This window comes from Pararge aegeria, chromosome 17 (assembly GCF_905163445.1).
Source record: "Pararge aegeria chromosome 17, ilParAegt1.1, whole genome shotgun sequence".
NCBI lineage: Eukaryota > Metazoa > Arthropoda > Insecta > Lepidoptera > Nymphalidae > Pararge > Pararge aegeria.
This window is the reverse complement of record NC_053196.1, coordinates 2086081-2102568: the sequence shown is the minus strand read 5'-3', so window position 1 is coordinate 2102568 and position 16488 is coordinate 2086081. Positions and strand designations below refer to the sequence as shown.

General features: G+C 38.1%; 1 protein-coding gene across 3 annotated transcripts in view; it reads left to right on the top strand.

The window, feature by feature from the left end:
- The window catches only part of LOC120630837 (Ig-like and fibronectin type-III domain-containing protein 1), a 225004-nt gene that overhangs the window by 192547 nt on the left and 15969 nt on the right, over window positions 1-16488 (top strand). For 2 of the 3 annotated variants that reach the window (XM_039900132.1, XM_039900131.1), the window contains 12 exons: window positions 43-376; window positions 1786-1939; window positions 3864-4030; window positions 6150-6363; window positions 7083-7208; window positions 8227-8407; window positions 9849-9983; window positions 10847-11025; window positions 11793-11928; window positions 13780-13915; window positions 15192-15393; window positions 16261-16366. In XM_039900132.1, the coding sequence (XP_039756066.1) occupies window positions 43-376; window positions 1786-1939; window positions 3864-4030; window positions 6150-6363; window positions 7083-7208; window positions 8227-8407; window positions 9849-9983; window positions 10847-11025; window positions 11793-11928; window positions 13780-13915; window positions 15192-15393; window positions 16261-16366 (2070 nt within the window). The remainder of the gene's footprint in view (window positions 1-42; window positions 377-1785; window positions 1940-3863; window positions 4031-6149; window positions 6364-7082; window positions 7209-8226; window positions 8408-9848; window positions 9984-10846; window positions 11026-11792; window positions 11929-13779; window positions 13916-15191; window positions 15394-16260; window positions 16367-16488) is intronic. The other variant, XM_039900133.1, reaches the window with a different exon arrangement.

The following is a 16488-nucleotide window of genomic DNA, read 5'->3' as shown; positions in this document are numbered from 1 at the left end:
GATTTATTATTATTATTATTTAACGAAAACAATTTTTTGCAGAACTCCTCCCAAGTCCACCAGAAGACTTAGAAGTAGAACCACTCAATGAAAAACAACTGAATGTGACATGGAACCCGCCCACAGAGAATTCAGAATCGGTGACTCAATACGTAGTGAACATAACAGCGCTAAGATCATTTGATGCCCATCTAATAGATCCCTCTGAGAGTTCACTGAGGAATGATACGACGAAGATGAGTCAACCAGTCACAATCAAGGTTCCCGCAAACAAAACCTTCCTGGTACTCAACGATTTGCTCCCATTCACAATGTACGAAATCACAGTGACTTCATACAATATTCACGGCTCTAGTTTACCGAGCTACGCAATCAGGTAATTATGCGAAACAAATGGCTTTTAAATAGTATATGCTGAAATCTAAGGATTACTTTAAATGAAAAGCTGAATATACTATTGTTGGATTTATTAATTACGAGTCATTCTGTACTTTGCATAATATTATGATATAGGTAAGTTTTTAAAGGCAATTCTTTACGCACCGGTTTTAAGTGCATATGTTTCGGTAATTCGAATATATACCGTCATCATCTTGATAGTCGCAGTGGGCAGCGACCCGGCTTTCTGAGTCCAAGACTGTTGGTTCGATTCCCACAAATCGAAAAGGTTTGTGTGATTAACATGAATGTTTTTCAGTGGGTGAGAGGATTTATGTATATTATTTTTAAGAATATACATCTGTCATCTTAGTACCTATATCACAAGCTACGCTTACTTTGGGGCTAGATGGCGATGTGTGTATTGTAGTTTATTTATTTCTTAATTCTATTTTTATTCCCAATGCTCGACCCATTATCAGCCCACTTTAGATCATGGCATCAGTGATAGCCTAATGGGAGGGGCTACGATTTTAATTCCGTGGGACCGATTTTAGATCCCAGCATGCATCAAAAGTATCAGGAAATCTGCATGCCTGAGAGTTGTCCATAATCTTCTCAAAAGGCATTTGAAGTCCACCAATCTCACCACCGCACTCGGCAAACCCATTACCGTCTTGCTTCAAGGCACGGGTATCCTCCCACAATGAGACGGGGTTAAGGCCGTAGTCCACCACGCTGGCCCAGTACGGTTTAGTGGACCCCACTTACTTTTTAGAACATTACGGAGAAAACACAGGCACGCAGGTTTCCTCACGATGTTTTCGTTCACCGTTGAAGCAAATGATATTTTAATTGCTTAAAACGCACATCTATCTTCTATCTATCTATATACTCGTATTTAAAAGAGAAAGTGTGTGGGTATGGTCCGTATAGGCTCCGAAACGGCTGGACCGATTTCAATGAAACTTTCAGGGAATCTTCGGATTTACCTGGCGAGTGATCCTGTGAAGTTTGGTGACGATCGGAGCACTCCTATTTTTGAACTGTCAAACTGTCAAATACAGCTTTTCTTTATTATGATGATATTCTATTGTTGGGTGTACATGGGTGTAGATAATGATCTTCACCTGTTCGAGAAGAGAATAGAAGAGAATGAATACGGAGAGAAATAAATGATTTAATATATTATGAGACTTAAATTAAAAATTTCATGATGTAAGTTTATTGTTTAAATAAAATAAATCCAAATCTAGCCCGGCAAAGCGGGCTGGGTACGCTAGTCACTCATAAAAGTTAGAGGTGCGTGCTGGGATTCGAAATAAGCCCACCGAAAGTGAACTCGAAGTCCCACGCACTGGGCCGCCACGGCTTTACATAACCTTTAATATACCTTTTATTTCGAAGGGGTCTTACTTTGACACCCGGCAAGATGAGGACCACGGAAGTAGCGGCGGCGCCAAAGCTACCTGATGTGAGAGGATGCTGTATCTCCGCTGGTGTAAACCACTTCGGCTGCGTAGACAAGCTCTGCGACCCCACGAAAACCTTCGAGATTGGCGTGAGTAGAAAACACACTCGTCATCATCAACGTCCTTCATCTCTTAATGTCCCACTGGGTATAGGCCATCTCTCACAAGTCAACCTGAAAATCATAGTCAAAAACATCTTTAATGCAAATTCAAAATTCATTTATTTCAAGTAGGCCTAATGTAAGCAATTTTGAAACATCAAGTCTGTCTGTGTGTAGTGACTCTACCACCGGTTTGGAAGAGATTCTACCGATTTTTCCAACATCAATGTCATCGTATCAAACATAATTTTTATACAGTCTTTGAATTTATCTAATGGTAAATCTTAAGTAGTTTATTCAAGTTCCATATAGATGACACTTTAGTAGATAGAGTTTGCATATGCATCCTGGAGACCCGGGAGTAAAAAATCGTGAGAAAGTCAAACATGCTAAACAATATACCAATGTCTTGCTAGCCGTATAAATTGCAGTTTGCTGTCAGCTCGCTAATTTTAAGCTAACTCCGGACCAATTAGGCAAGTAGTTTGCGGCTGGCCTTCCTAAAATTTAAATGGAGCGTTCACACACAGCGTAGTGTACACAGTTTGCGGCGTTTCGCTGGCAGTCTCATTCAGTCAACAGCCGATTTGCGGTTAAAGTACACAATTTGGTCTAATTGGCGTTTCGTTTTCTTCTTTGTCTTCTTGATGCAGCGGCTAAAATCAATAAATTCAAATTCAAAATTCAAATTCAATTAAAAATTCAAAAATGTTTTATTCATGCAGACCTTATCACAGGCACTTATGAAGCGTTCATAAATGTAACATGTTAGCATTAATTTTAGGTTATGGTGATAACTACGTTCGTTAATTTTATAAATTTAAAATACATATAACAATTTCCGGAACCGACAGGATTTGAACCTGCGACTCTCTGGCAATCGCGGCCTGAGCGCTTTCTCCCATTAAGCTACGGCTCTCCTACCGTCGATGCGGAAATTAGTATATGCCTTTCACATCAGTCTTATAGTGACTATAGCGTCATATAGTAGGAAACTATTACAATGAGACACGTTTGAAACAAGAGATGAAACATTGCTTTTTTATAATTTTTATAATATTTATTAGTGTTTTTTACCTGTAGATGACGCTACAGTCGCAGTCGTGTGATAGGCATATACTAATTTCGGTCGCTGCTGACCGTAATACGTTATATTGCCTTAGTCACCTCGTACGACAACCAGTGGCACATCGACCAATGTGATCACACGACCACTATACAACGTGTAACCGAATTACGAAATAATGTTAAAAGATGCATGAGTATATTTCATAAGGAATCAGTAATCACCCTCTAAAAATATTAAATCAAACGAAGCATATTTATTTTTCCAAACGAATTCAAAACATTCTAAGTGTTTACTTATTTATGACAACCCTATTGAAGATAAAAGACCGACACGCGCATAATACCTACGCTACGCGTACCTAATAAAGTGACTGAGTTACTTGTTGTTATTTTCAGTTTGCGTTGGATTTTAGGGGATCTGATTTCTTTCAGTAACAAACTATGGCTGGTTAACTCAAAATGAATTAGCATTTCGGTTTCACATATAAGTCTCAGAGACAGTAAATAATGTACCTTAAAGTCTGTGAACTAATATTTCGGTTTTTATTTAACGTTGTATATCTCGAAGCATTTTTTTAATATAACGATCCACCGTCCTTGGAGTTACGACGATTTAAAACTCTGCAAGTCATAAAATTGTTTTATCTACGTGCACAATAATAGAGCACTCCACGTTACGTTCCATCCACAGCAATTTTATCAGTACACCCATTATGTTGTGCCATTACGTGTTCAAATCTTTGTGTACTTACCTCACACTCGGTCATTACATAGCAGTTACATAGCAATTATATCATTGTGACTAACGCACCAATCATCCAGACAGCCGTGTTCTAATCATTAGTTGCAGGTGACAGATTTGATGATTTGCGCGCCCTGGGCCGGAGTGACGTTTGGCTGCCTCGCCAACGGACTGGACCATACTCCTTGCTGTCAGTCAAGGGGCCTGCCAGAATCCTGTTTACCCTTGTGCAGTGGAAACATAACGAATTTGGACTTCAATCATTTCAAGTAAGTTATCTTCAGCTGTAATGGCGGACCAACAGTTAGGTAGGTCCAATTTCGAAAATGAGGTGAACCGCGGAATCTAACTCGGATGGGCAGCGTTCGGGAAACTTCGTAACATCTTTTCGTCAAAAATCCCTCAGTGCCTGAAGACGAAAGTCTTCGAACAGTGCGTGTTGCCAGTGATGACCTATGGGTTCTGAAACGTTGTCGTTGACTATGGGCCTCATAAGAAGGCTCAGAGTCACTCAGCGGGCGATAGAGAGAGCTATGCTTGGAGTATCTCTACGCGATCAAATCAGAAAGTGGAGATTCGTAGAAGAACCAGAGTTACCGATATAGCTCAACGAGTCGCGAAGCTGAAGTGGCAATGGGCCGGGCACATAGTTCGGAGAAAGGATGGACGTTGGGGTCCCAAGGTGCTGGAATGACAGCCCCGAACTGGTAATCACAGCGTTGGTCGACCCCCAACGAGGTGGACAGACGACATTAAGCGCGTCGCAGGTAGCCGCTGGATCCAAGCGGCACAGAACCGTGGAATTTGGAACTCCCTACAAAAGATCTATGATGATGATGTTTTAGCGGATGATTGGCGCAGAGAGCTGTGACCCTGATTTCTGAGTCTTGTTTCCACTACAAGTTAGACCTTGTCTGCAATCTCACCTGATGGTACCTAAGTGATGACGCAGTCTTTGATGGTAGCGGGCTATACTGTAAGGTGGTATGGCAGTTATGTTAAACCCATACTCCTAATTGGATACTACGTGACATCGTACCTTAACCCTAAATCGCTGGAAGGCACGTCTTTGTCGGTAGGGTGGTAACTAACCGCGGCCAAAGCCTTCCACCAGACAAAGTATTTGTGAGTTGAACATGAGAGTTTTTCATTGTCTGGGGTTTACTTGTATATTATAAGTGTATATCTTAGTCATAAATATACATCAGTTATCTTAGTACGCATAGCACAAGCTACGCTTACTTTGGGGCTAGATATCGATGTAAATAAATAAATATACTACGACAATACACACATGATGACATACACAATGAATATTTTTTATGAATATAATACACATAAATACTTATAATATACAGATAAACACCCAGACCCTGAAAAACATTCATGTTCATCACAGAAACGTTTTCCAGTTTGGTAATCGAAACCACGGCTTTGGACTTAGAAAGCAGGGTCGTTGTCCACTGCGCCAATCAGCCGTCTGCTGAACTGCAAAAAATTTACCGCGCAAATAGCCTTAAAATGATATTATTTTAACAAAGCTGTCGTAATTACCATTAGGTTTAAATCAATAAGCTATTTTCAACGAATGTTAATGTAAATTAACGTGTGTTAATAGTTTTAGCGAGCTTACCTACAGATCCATTAGCACTAAATCTGCCTTCATTGTAATATTATTAGTATCTCAAATTAAAGTATCATTATGATTAATCAAATGCGTTTAGGTTCATATAATTTAAGGTTTAATTAGGTTATTAATGGACGCCGACTGGCGCAGTGGGCAGCGACCCTGTTTTCTGAATCCTAGGCTGTGGGTTCGATTCCCCATCGTTCGCATGTGCCGCCTTTATAATGATTTAGTATCAAGTAATCGTAATATTGACAATTTTAACAAATAGATAAATATTTTCAAAAATAAAATTATTAAGCACTATTCCACATAAACTCTAGGGAAATTTTATATGTATATACTATTTTTTAAGTGTTTCTTTTTTGTTTCAACGCTAATTTTATCTTTACTTTTTGTTTAATTTAATTCCAAGTTGTGTACGTACTTTGGGTTGTAGCTTAGAACAAAACTTGTTATAACTTATATTTAGATCTGTTTTGTGTTCCTAATAACAATAAATAAATAAATAAATTCCCACAATTGTAAAATGATTGTGTGATGAACATGATTGTTTTTCAGTGTCTGGGTGTTTATCTGTATAACGCCATCTAACCCCAAAGTAAGCATAGCTTGTGTTATGGGTACTAAGATATCTGATGAATATTTTTTATGAATAATATTGATAAGTACTTTTAATATACATAAAAACTTTCATGTAAAAATTCATGTTCGTGCTTATTTCAGTCTTTCGTGAAATAAACAAATTTCGATATTACCAGATGCCTCCGCTACATGTCGTCATACACCAACTGTCTCCTGCAAGGCTACGGGGTCCTCCCAGGTCCCCCCTCAAGGCTGCACCTCACAAACATCGACACAGACTACGCGGTGGTGCACTGGGCCCCGCCCGCAGCACTTGCTGATACCGTCCAGTACTACAACTTGCACTTCAAGTCGTTGCAAGCTGAAGATGATTACCGTACTCTGGATAAAGTAAGAACTCATTTCATTGACTCTAATACCCGTTATCACTCACATCTAATAAGGAAATGCCTCCGTAAGTAACGCCTAATCAAAGAAGATTCCGAAGCATACCATTAGATTTTTAGGCATAAATTTAACTTGTGTATGGTTCTTGCCACAATGTGTGGTATTTTGTTTTTGTATGATCACATTTATAATTTTTCGTATGGATTTAAGGTTATTAAAAATAATGAATTAATATTTTTTTTCATCTGCAAAGTTTAGAGGAATCGTAATCCCCCCTAAACTTTACAATCCACCGAATCCGAGTCGTATCTTTAGACAGCGCTTAGCATGGGGAAACTGCACTTATTAGTTCGTGAAACGTTTTTTTCCCTAAGAATAACCTAAATAACTGGGCAACTGGTCAAGACGATTCCTTGGTTAAGTGAAAACGGGCATAAGTTAACTTAAGTTAAAGCTCAGAAAATAAAATACTTCCTTCATCAGTATTCTACCACAGAAAAGGAAGATACCATTACGCGTTCCACAATAATAATAACAAATTGGGACCAACATATAACAGAAGTCCAACAAATAAACAAGCAGCTCAAAATTGTACAAATAGATTTATTCAAAGAGCAGATGAACTGATACAATAAAAGCATAATGGTAGCTCCCCCAATGGTGCGGATTCTGATGAATTTCGGATTGAACAGTTATAAATTTAATATTCTTTCTTGGCACAGTTACAATCTCCATACATCCTGGAAGATTTGGAATCAAACACCGACTACGAGATCTACGTAGAAGCAGTCAACGAACATGGAGTTGGCGATGCATCCCCGAGGCTTATATTTAGGACTCAAAGTCAGGTAAATTTAAAATGTTGTAATAGATATTTATATTGGGCTATAACTTTATCTACAAACTTAGGGTATGAGATCACTTAGGTATTCAGATAATAGATGGTAACGTAACCTACACATGTTTAAAGAATATGCTTGACAGGCTATAAATATGGTCAACATCTAAAGTTCAAACGTTGGAGATTCCTTGTTAACCAATAAGACTAGGTTAAAATTTGCAATCGTATAGCGTTCTATGATGATATAGTAACAAAAGTCAACAATATGATAGATTTAGATATAGTTCATCTCAATTATTGTTACCTATCTAAAGTATATTATAGCATTGCTTTGTTTCAGTGTGTAGAGCGTTGTGGTCGAAGTAATTACAGGCACATGAGTCTACACCTACACCTAAGATTGATAGTCACAGAACAGCACTTGTTAGAAAGTTTTTTGCTGCTCTGTTTATAGGCTATGGTATTTTATTTATCATAAGGTGGGCCATCTGATGATAAATAAAAAATATGAAACACTATCATTAGAAGTTACACTTCTTTGGCGTAGCAAGATAACATTTTTATCTTACGTCTTATTCTGAATATTCTTCTGTAAAAACGACACTAACAATATAAAAGTTTGTTTATAAAGCATTATACAAGCACCAAGTTTTACTGAACATTAAAATTTGAAATTTTTGTACAATGGAATCAATTAAATCACCGGAATGAGCCCCGTAGACTTTGACAACTGTACTGTCAAACCTTATAGCTAACTTCAGGGTGCCGATTTTTTAGGACGGTGCGCGCGCATTGTAAAAAATTAACTGGCGCACAATGTATTCCCTTCTCACTCGGTTTCCCAACTACCTTCATCCTGTTTAAATCGTGTAACCATGTGCGCGCGCATTTCTATACATCGCGTAATTACACATAATTACACTCACGTGATTTTTTCCTACTGCCTATAAAAGAAGTGTAACTTCAAACGAATCTATCTATCTCGCCTATAGATAGATATGTAACGATATCTATCTCGCCTATAGATTATAGAAGAAGAGGAAGTTATCGCAAACGCGTACAACATAACAGCATGCTGTGAGCGAGTCCAGCTGTCGAGCGTTTGCCTACCGCTATGTTCATATGATGCCAAGATGTCTGATTTGAGGACATTGGCACCCCTCTGCGAACAAGAGTTCCATAAGCTGGTACGATGCGGAGCTGGAGGTATGAAGTTAGACTATCCTCAAGCCTATATTTTTCTGTAGTGTATTAACTACTTTTTTTTTATAAAATTTTATTCATTAACACAAAAATATATATATTTTTTTCTTTATTTATTAATTTTTAAAATCTGTCTTTTATATTTTTTTTGTGTTAAATTTTGTATATGGGTCCCCGACCTGAAATAAAATGATTTTTTTTTTTAATAAAAATAACCTAAAATTACTTATAAACCAAAATAAAACTATATAAAATCTAATACTTCGAAACCATCGTAGCGAGGCATAGTGCCTAAGATGCTGGCGGCATTGCCCCTTTGAATCGTCAAACTAATTCTTCGACTAGTCAAGGCTTTAGTGTATTTTTTTATACGCACATTATGTTGTTTCTAAATTACCAGAACATAAAATTACGGAATTTGCGGAACGGATATGGATTATAATTCGTTGTCAAAGCACCACAAATCGACAATCACATAAAATCAATAGCAGGTCAGGAATGGATACAGAATTCTCTATAACTGGTTGAAATTAAACAAACACAACATCCATGAAACATCGTGACCCATATGAGCTACTCTCATATCTCAATAGCATCATAAGATTATCAAAATCACTCAGTAAAGAGAACACTACAAAATATGCTACAACCGTCGACGACTGTGGAATATATTTATTATTTATTTATTTGTTATCTAAATTCCATTACAAAAAAAATAGGCTAAGACCTCCATTTAAGTTTGGAAAAAAAAATTGTTGTCTGTAAAGTCGGCTTACTGACGATAGTTGAACGTGACAACGTCGTAAGAAAATACTGATGGAATGGTTGCATTTTTCAAAAGAAAATTTTAATTTTATTTGTTTGATAGATATTATCGTTGCTATAAACAATTGACACCACATTCACTTTTCACTGCACTTCATCCTTGCCGAAAACATGTAAATGTATTATTGTATAGAAGCTGTCCACGCGGACGCATCGCTCACTCAAGTAGGAGAGAGACAGATGTCGAACGCGGAGGCCGACTGTGCCTCTTTGTCGCTCGTTCCCGCTCTCGGTTGCACTTCAAGCCTTGAATGGAACGCCTCAGAGCGAGGTAACGCCGCATACATCATGTTTTTTCGTGCGTGCAGCCGGCTCCATCGAATTATAAGACGTCGTCACGTCAGAACCTGTATTTGGAGGTCTCGCTCTTTCCGATATAAAGTTAACACATATACTAATAACATGACTTAACCAATTTATTACATTTATTATTATATTATATTAGGCCTTCAAGTGATTTTGGTCTAGCAATCTTCTTCCATAAGTTGAGACATCATTGTATAACGACTAGAGGCTTCAGAATTACTCGATGTTATTATTATACAAAAACACTAATAATACGTATTAGTTTTTAGGTTACTTAGAAAAATGTAATCTTTAAGTATTTATTATCGTTTAGGTCGTAACCACGAGACGTGTTGCGCCCGTCGCGGCGTCCCTGCGTCGTGTCGCGGCGCGTGCGGTGGCGCCTACAGCGGCCTCTTCTACACGTGCATCGCCTATGTCGGCAACATCGTGCAGTGCTTTGAAGAAGGTGAGTCGAAACAATATATCTATGAAAATCATTACCACGAGATGTATCGCATTTGTCGCGGTGTTCTTATGCGTCATTTTTATTGCATTTAATATGACGTGCCATGAGGCAGCCTTTTCTTCTACGTCGCTGATATTGAATATAATGAAAACATAATTAAGTTAATGACATTAAACAATCCATGAAAATTGTAACTATATGACGCACTGCGCTTCTCGCGTTGTCATTTTACACAGTGGTTTCTCCTACATTGCATCATCTACGTTGGGAACATCGTGAAGTGATTTGATTATTTAAAGGGAAAATAAATCTATTAAAGTTGAATTGACTTAAAAGTGTTATTTTATGCACTAATTTACACTAAATATTTTTAAATAGTAAAGTCTGTTCAAGTCTATGTTGGGGTAGTCTGTGTTGGGGTATTAGTCCAAAATGTACAGAAACTGGAACTCTTTGGAAACTCAGAAAATTAAACTTACCTATTGGCCATATATTTTTCACGGCATAAACTCTTTGCGGATTTTTAACTATTAAAGTCTAACTCTTTGTCTTTATATTATTTAATAAATTAGCTGGTTGCATACTAGGTACTGATTTAGCTACCCGTCACTACACAAGCCTACGGTCTGAGAAGCCTCCTTAGTGCGGGAGCCCCAACAATCGGTTGGGGTGGTCGGGAGATGTCCGGGAGGTATACAACGGGTTCCCCGGGCGTCTAGCAAAGCCAACAAGACAGGCATGCCGTGGTGGTTTTCGGAGGTCGGAGGGTCGGAGGTAGCAATAAAGCTTTTCAACCAAGCCAAAAAAGGGTATTTGTATAGACAAATGGATTTATTGTGACTGAAATTCAAACTCTGTATTAGGAACCGGTCAGCTGCCTGGTCCACCACGCGAGGTCCACGCGGTGGTCAACCAAGATAAATTGTTCCTGGACTGGACAGCTCCCACTGATGGCGCCAACGTCACCTCCTACAACGTGCACTGGCAGAAGATCGGAAATAACACGCTGCCTTACTATTACAACAATCTTCAATTGGACAATGTAAGAACTTTGAGTGATCTCCTATTTTTCTAATCACATTATTAATTTATATATAGAATTATTAATTGATAGATTTAAGACTATTAACGTTTATAATCCGGCCACCATCGAAATGGGCTGACCAGTTGAAAAAGTCCAACTCGTGCCGATTGTATAAAATCGTCAAAATGGCCTCCAACAGAAGCTGATGGATGTCTGATTGGAGGATTTACCTATTCAACTTAATTCACCGACTTAATTTTCAACTACAATAATAGTATGATAGGCATGGAAATAATTTTAAATTTAAACTTCTCTGAAATAGTCCAGGGTTATACCATGCGGATTTTGAAAGAGACAAACTGACTTTACGATCCAGTTTTACCCTTTAAACCGAAAGCAAGCGGTTATTCCGCCAACTAATTATAAATAAAGAAGTGGCAATTTGGGAATTCGAAATTTCTGAATTTCCCCTGGTCTGGATCAAGTGTTCCGGTGCGATGTCGCGTAGAATCCGATAAGGGGTATGACGACAATACTCCTTAACAGGTTAGCCCGCTACCATCTTAGACTGCATCATCACTTACCAAGAGATATTGCAGTCAAAGGCAAACTTGTAGTGGAATAAATAAAAACATAAACATTCGCAGAGGGTTGGCATCATACAGACGCAAAAAATATACCAAAACCAAAAAAAAACAAGTCTGTCTCAAAGTTTGAAGAAGGCATGTGGTGCCAAAATATGGGATTAGGACGAGAGGAAGACTAATATTATAATTTTTCCATAGCAAATAACCGTAAATCAAACAATGGCGCGTATCGAGGGTTTGGAAGTGAACAGTACATACCACCTCTTCGTGGTGGCCGCCAACGAGCAGGGCACGTCTCTACCGTCAAGCATGTTGCTACTCAACATTACTGATGGTGAGGAATTCTTGGATAATCATTTTAATCAACATTTTAATTAAATAATAACTACTGTCCGCTTTTAAGCTGCGTTGGATCATACTTTTCACACACGTCAACTAGTTTACAAGACCTTCTTCATCTATGTACTGTTTAATTTAGATTCTTAGTAACTCTAGCAAATTCCCACTTCAGCTTTCTACGGTAGTAAGTGATTTGAAGAGATTTTTCATCGAATTACCCAAGTGAAAAGATGACTTTAATTGAATACAGTTATCAATAAAATTTGTTTAAATTATGAAAATTAAGCTGTACTGTATGTAGTTTGCTATACTCCGCGAAAAGCGGGAGAATCTCTGTGAAGTGTAATTTATAATTTCTTATTAAAAAAAAAAATTCAAAATTCAAAAATCATTTATTTCAAGTAGGCCTAATATAACCACTTTTGAAACGTCAAGTCTGTCTGTTTGTAGTAAACACCGTGATCTACCACCGGTTCGGAAGGCAGATTCTACCGGGATGAAGCCGGCAAGAAACTCAGCAGTTGCTCTTTTCCAACATCAACAAATTTCATTTTACATTATAACATTCATTTTTCTATCTTGTGAGAGCTAAAAGCGGAGCCGGATGCTTTCAAGCAACCTTGTCATTAAGAAATTCATCAATTGTATAGTAACCTCGCTGTAATAAATGTGTTTTAACAAATTCCTTAAACTTATGCATTGGCAGGTCCAAAATGACCTTAGGAATCATATTATAAAAGCGTATACTCAATCCCACAAATGATCCCTGTACCTTTCGCAGACGATATGCAGATGACACTATTTTACTAAATTTAATCTTTACCCCACACCAAACAGATCTTCGGCAATGTACCCTCTATGCCCGTGTCGCTTCATAATCGGGGCATCCTTGTTGACTTTACAATTATTCATTGTAAATTAGCAAATTAAGCTTAATTTTCATAATTTATCATGGAATTCCGCAAAGTAACTCTTTCTTCTATCCAAAACATTGTTTCTTTGAAAATATAGTAATTACAGATTAACTTGTGCCACAGAGAAAGGATAGTAGCATGAAATACGACTAAGCTATTTGGATGGCTAAATTGTTTGGCAAGTGTGGGGCGAGAATGACTCATACTGGCCTCAGTAGTAAGGAACCTAAATAGCCTCTGTACACTAGAGCGACGCTGTCGAGACTGTCGGCATTGACGGCCGACTGGCGCAGTGGGCAGCGACCCTGCTTTCTGAGTCCAAGGCCGTGGGTTCGAATCTCACAACTGGAAAATGATTATGTGATGAACATAAATGTTTTTCAGTGTCTGGGTGTTTATTAGTAGTATTTATGTATATTATTCATAAAAATATTCAACAGTCCCCATAACACAAGCTACGCTTACTTTGGGGCTAGTTGGCGATGTTTGTATTGGCGTAGTATATTTATTATTTATTTATTTATTTACCACGGAATCAAAGGAAACACTACTGTAACAATATTTTCTTGGCACTATCCTAATTATCATCATCATATCAACCCAGTACTGGCCCACCACGAGGCACGGGTCTCCTCCAACAATGAGAAAGGGTTAAGGCCGTAGCCAACCACGCTGACCCAGTAAGGATTGGTGGACTCCACACTCCTTTGAGAACACTATGTAGAGCTTTGAGGCATGCAGGTTTCCTCACGATGTTTTCCTTCACCGTTGAAGCAAGTGATATTTTAAACACTTTAAACGCACATAACTGAGAAAAATTGAAGGTGCCTGCTGGGATTCGAACTCAGCCCCCCCGAAAGTGAAGTCGAGCTCCTAACCACTGGGCTAACACCGCTTTCATTTACTACGCTAATACTAATGATTTATTCCAGATAAAGAACATAAAGAAGTGACAGGAATACCTTCGCCACCCCATTCGCTATCGGTTTCATCCCACTCGGCCACCTGGCTCGCCCTGAGCTGGCAGCCCCCCCAATTCTCTCTCCCCGACGATAAAATCTCATACACGTAAGTTATGCACGAGGCCTTTTTTTTGTTCGCCGAACGTAAAGTTTTATTGCTTTACTGGAAGTCCAGCACTGAAACACCTTGTTTTTTTTATTCATTGTGTTGAACTCATATTCAGAATAGCTAGCAATTTTTTTTTTAAACTAACGATAAGTGTAAGAATTTTTTTTCCTGAAGGTATTAGAAGTAATATAGGATACTTTTTATCCAGAAATTAAGCTCAGTTCTTTTGGGAGAGGGAACGAAAAAACGCCGTCAAATGATAACCGATTTATATAATTACTTACTTACTTTTCTTATATAAGAATACACAACTTAAAAATTTCAGTAGAATTAAATCTTAATTGAATGCCACATGTCTTTCTAAAACAAAAACAAACGCAGACGAAGACGCGGGCAACAGCTAGTACATTAATAACTGAGCGAGGTTTCTTCTTTAACGTCTCACTCGTCGACAAAGGAGTCATATCATGTTTCAAAATATCATCATTCGTTCATAGACAAAATAAATATGTGCACCTCATTGGCTGCCTCTTATCGCGTACAATGAGGAGAAGAATTCTGTTCCACTCGCTCGCTCCATTCCCCTTAAGGGCTACGAGTAGATTGATATTTGATTGCTCGACGTAGATGCAATGTAGCATTTTAAGATGTGATATCGTATACTAATATATAAAGCTGAAGAGTTTGTTTGTTCTCAGAAACTCAGAATCGATGATCTCAGAAACTTATGGTCCGATTAGAAAAATTATTTTAGTGTTGGATAGCCCATTTATCGAGGAAGGAATTATTATTTTTATTTATCTTTACATTTATAGGCTTTATATCATCACGCTAAGATAACCTTCGGAGCTTTGTCAATAGTCTGAAAAAAGAGAGTGTCGTAAAAACTAACATTATGCATTTAACTTAATTTTAGTAAAGTAAAGTTCATAACCTAGTCGTGACCTAAAATTATTTATCCGTAACGTAGACCCTAATGTCATTAGCTAAGGTAGAGAGAAGTTTCAATAAATTTTAGTCTAGTTTCATTTTACATTAGTTAACGTAATATATTTTATTAGCCTATTTATTTATATATTCCACTAGTAAAAATTAACATTTATTTATTCTTTAAAATAATTGTTTAAAATGTTATTTTAAAATGTTTTGTAAAATATAACCTAAAATAAACTATTTGAAACTAAATAAAATCTAAAACGTCCTCGAAACCACCGCAGCGAGGCACAGTTACTAAGATTAGCCTTTAAGCCTTTCGTATTTTGTTTGTGCGCAGATTATATTACAAGATGCCAAGCTTAACCGGCCAGGGTAACGTTACCGCGATCAGCACGTCAGTACCAGGGCACACGCTGGAGAAGTTGACACCGAACACGCAATACGTGGCGTGGGTCAAGGCTCACAGCGATGCTGGTGATTCGTTGCCCTCGGAGACGCTCCTTGCTTGGACTGATCCGGCTTATCCCGCTTTTGTAGAGGTAAGCCAAGTGTATACTAAATACACTGTATATAATTGAAGCGGTGATAGCCTAATGGGTGAGCCCCCGCACGCATAAAAGACTTTTTGGAGTTATGTACGTTTTTAATTTAAGCAATTTAAATATCACTTAGTTTAAACGGTGAAGGAAAACATCGTGAGGAAACCTGCATGCCTGAGAGTTCTCCATAAAGTTCTCAGCGGGGTGTGTTGTCTAAAAAACCACACTTGGCCAGCGTGTTAGATTACTAAACCCTTCTCGTTCTGCACGGCTAGCTTGTGCAGGAGACAATTTTTTCCCCGGGAAAAGGATAAAAATGTATCTTCTCCCACAGCTTTATTAACTCTCAGAGCATGCGCAAAAGTGGAAATAATATCAAAATAATATATGTTTAATAATAAACGGGGGTAAACTTCTCCTAATCTATGTTCCCGTGCTTTAGCAGGTGGACACGTTGATTATATAACTTGTCAGGGGATATAATGGGGGGATATAATTTTTACCTCCTAGCCTTGCTGAGAGGAAACCCGTGCCCGGCAAGTGTTGTTCAACCTGGCACGCGCGTGAAAGACAATGTTCTTTTTTTGAAATTCGTACACATACCACGCATAAAGCAATAAGACATTGGATGTATGTGTGAAACTCTTTGCGCAGAAGGGATCGAAAAAAAAACAAAGGAGTAAGAGAATTCAGTACAACATTATATATCCGTTTGGATCTTATAATGGTTATTATGACACAGGGTCTTTTAATGTTGACAATAAACTAACTGTTTCAGAATCTATGGGAGTAGATAAAACCATTTAATGACCCCCTGATTACTTCTGGCATTATTATGAGTTATATGTTTTTTTTCTCTTGTGACAGCCACCCACAATCAACCCTGTAAACCTGGTGGTGGAAGGATCCAGCATGACGATATTGTGCATTGCAATGGGAACACCGACGCCTACAATATCATTGTATATAACCGGTAAGTTTGTCAGTATGTATAAAAGGGTGACTGACTGATCTCTCCACCTGCATCTTAAACCTCTGAAAGATAAAAATAGTTGGAAAATCCAAAAGTGCACGCCTCATAATCTCATTCATTAC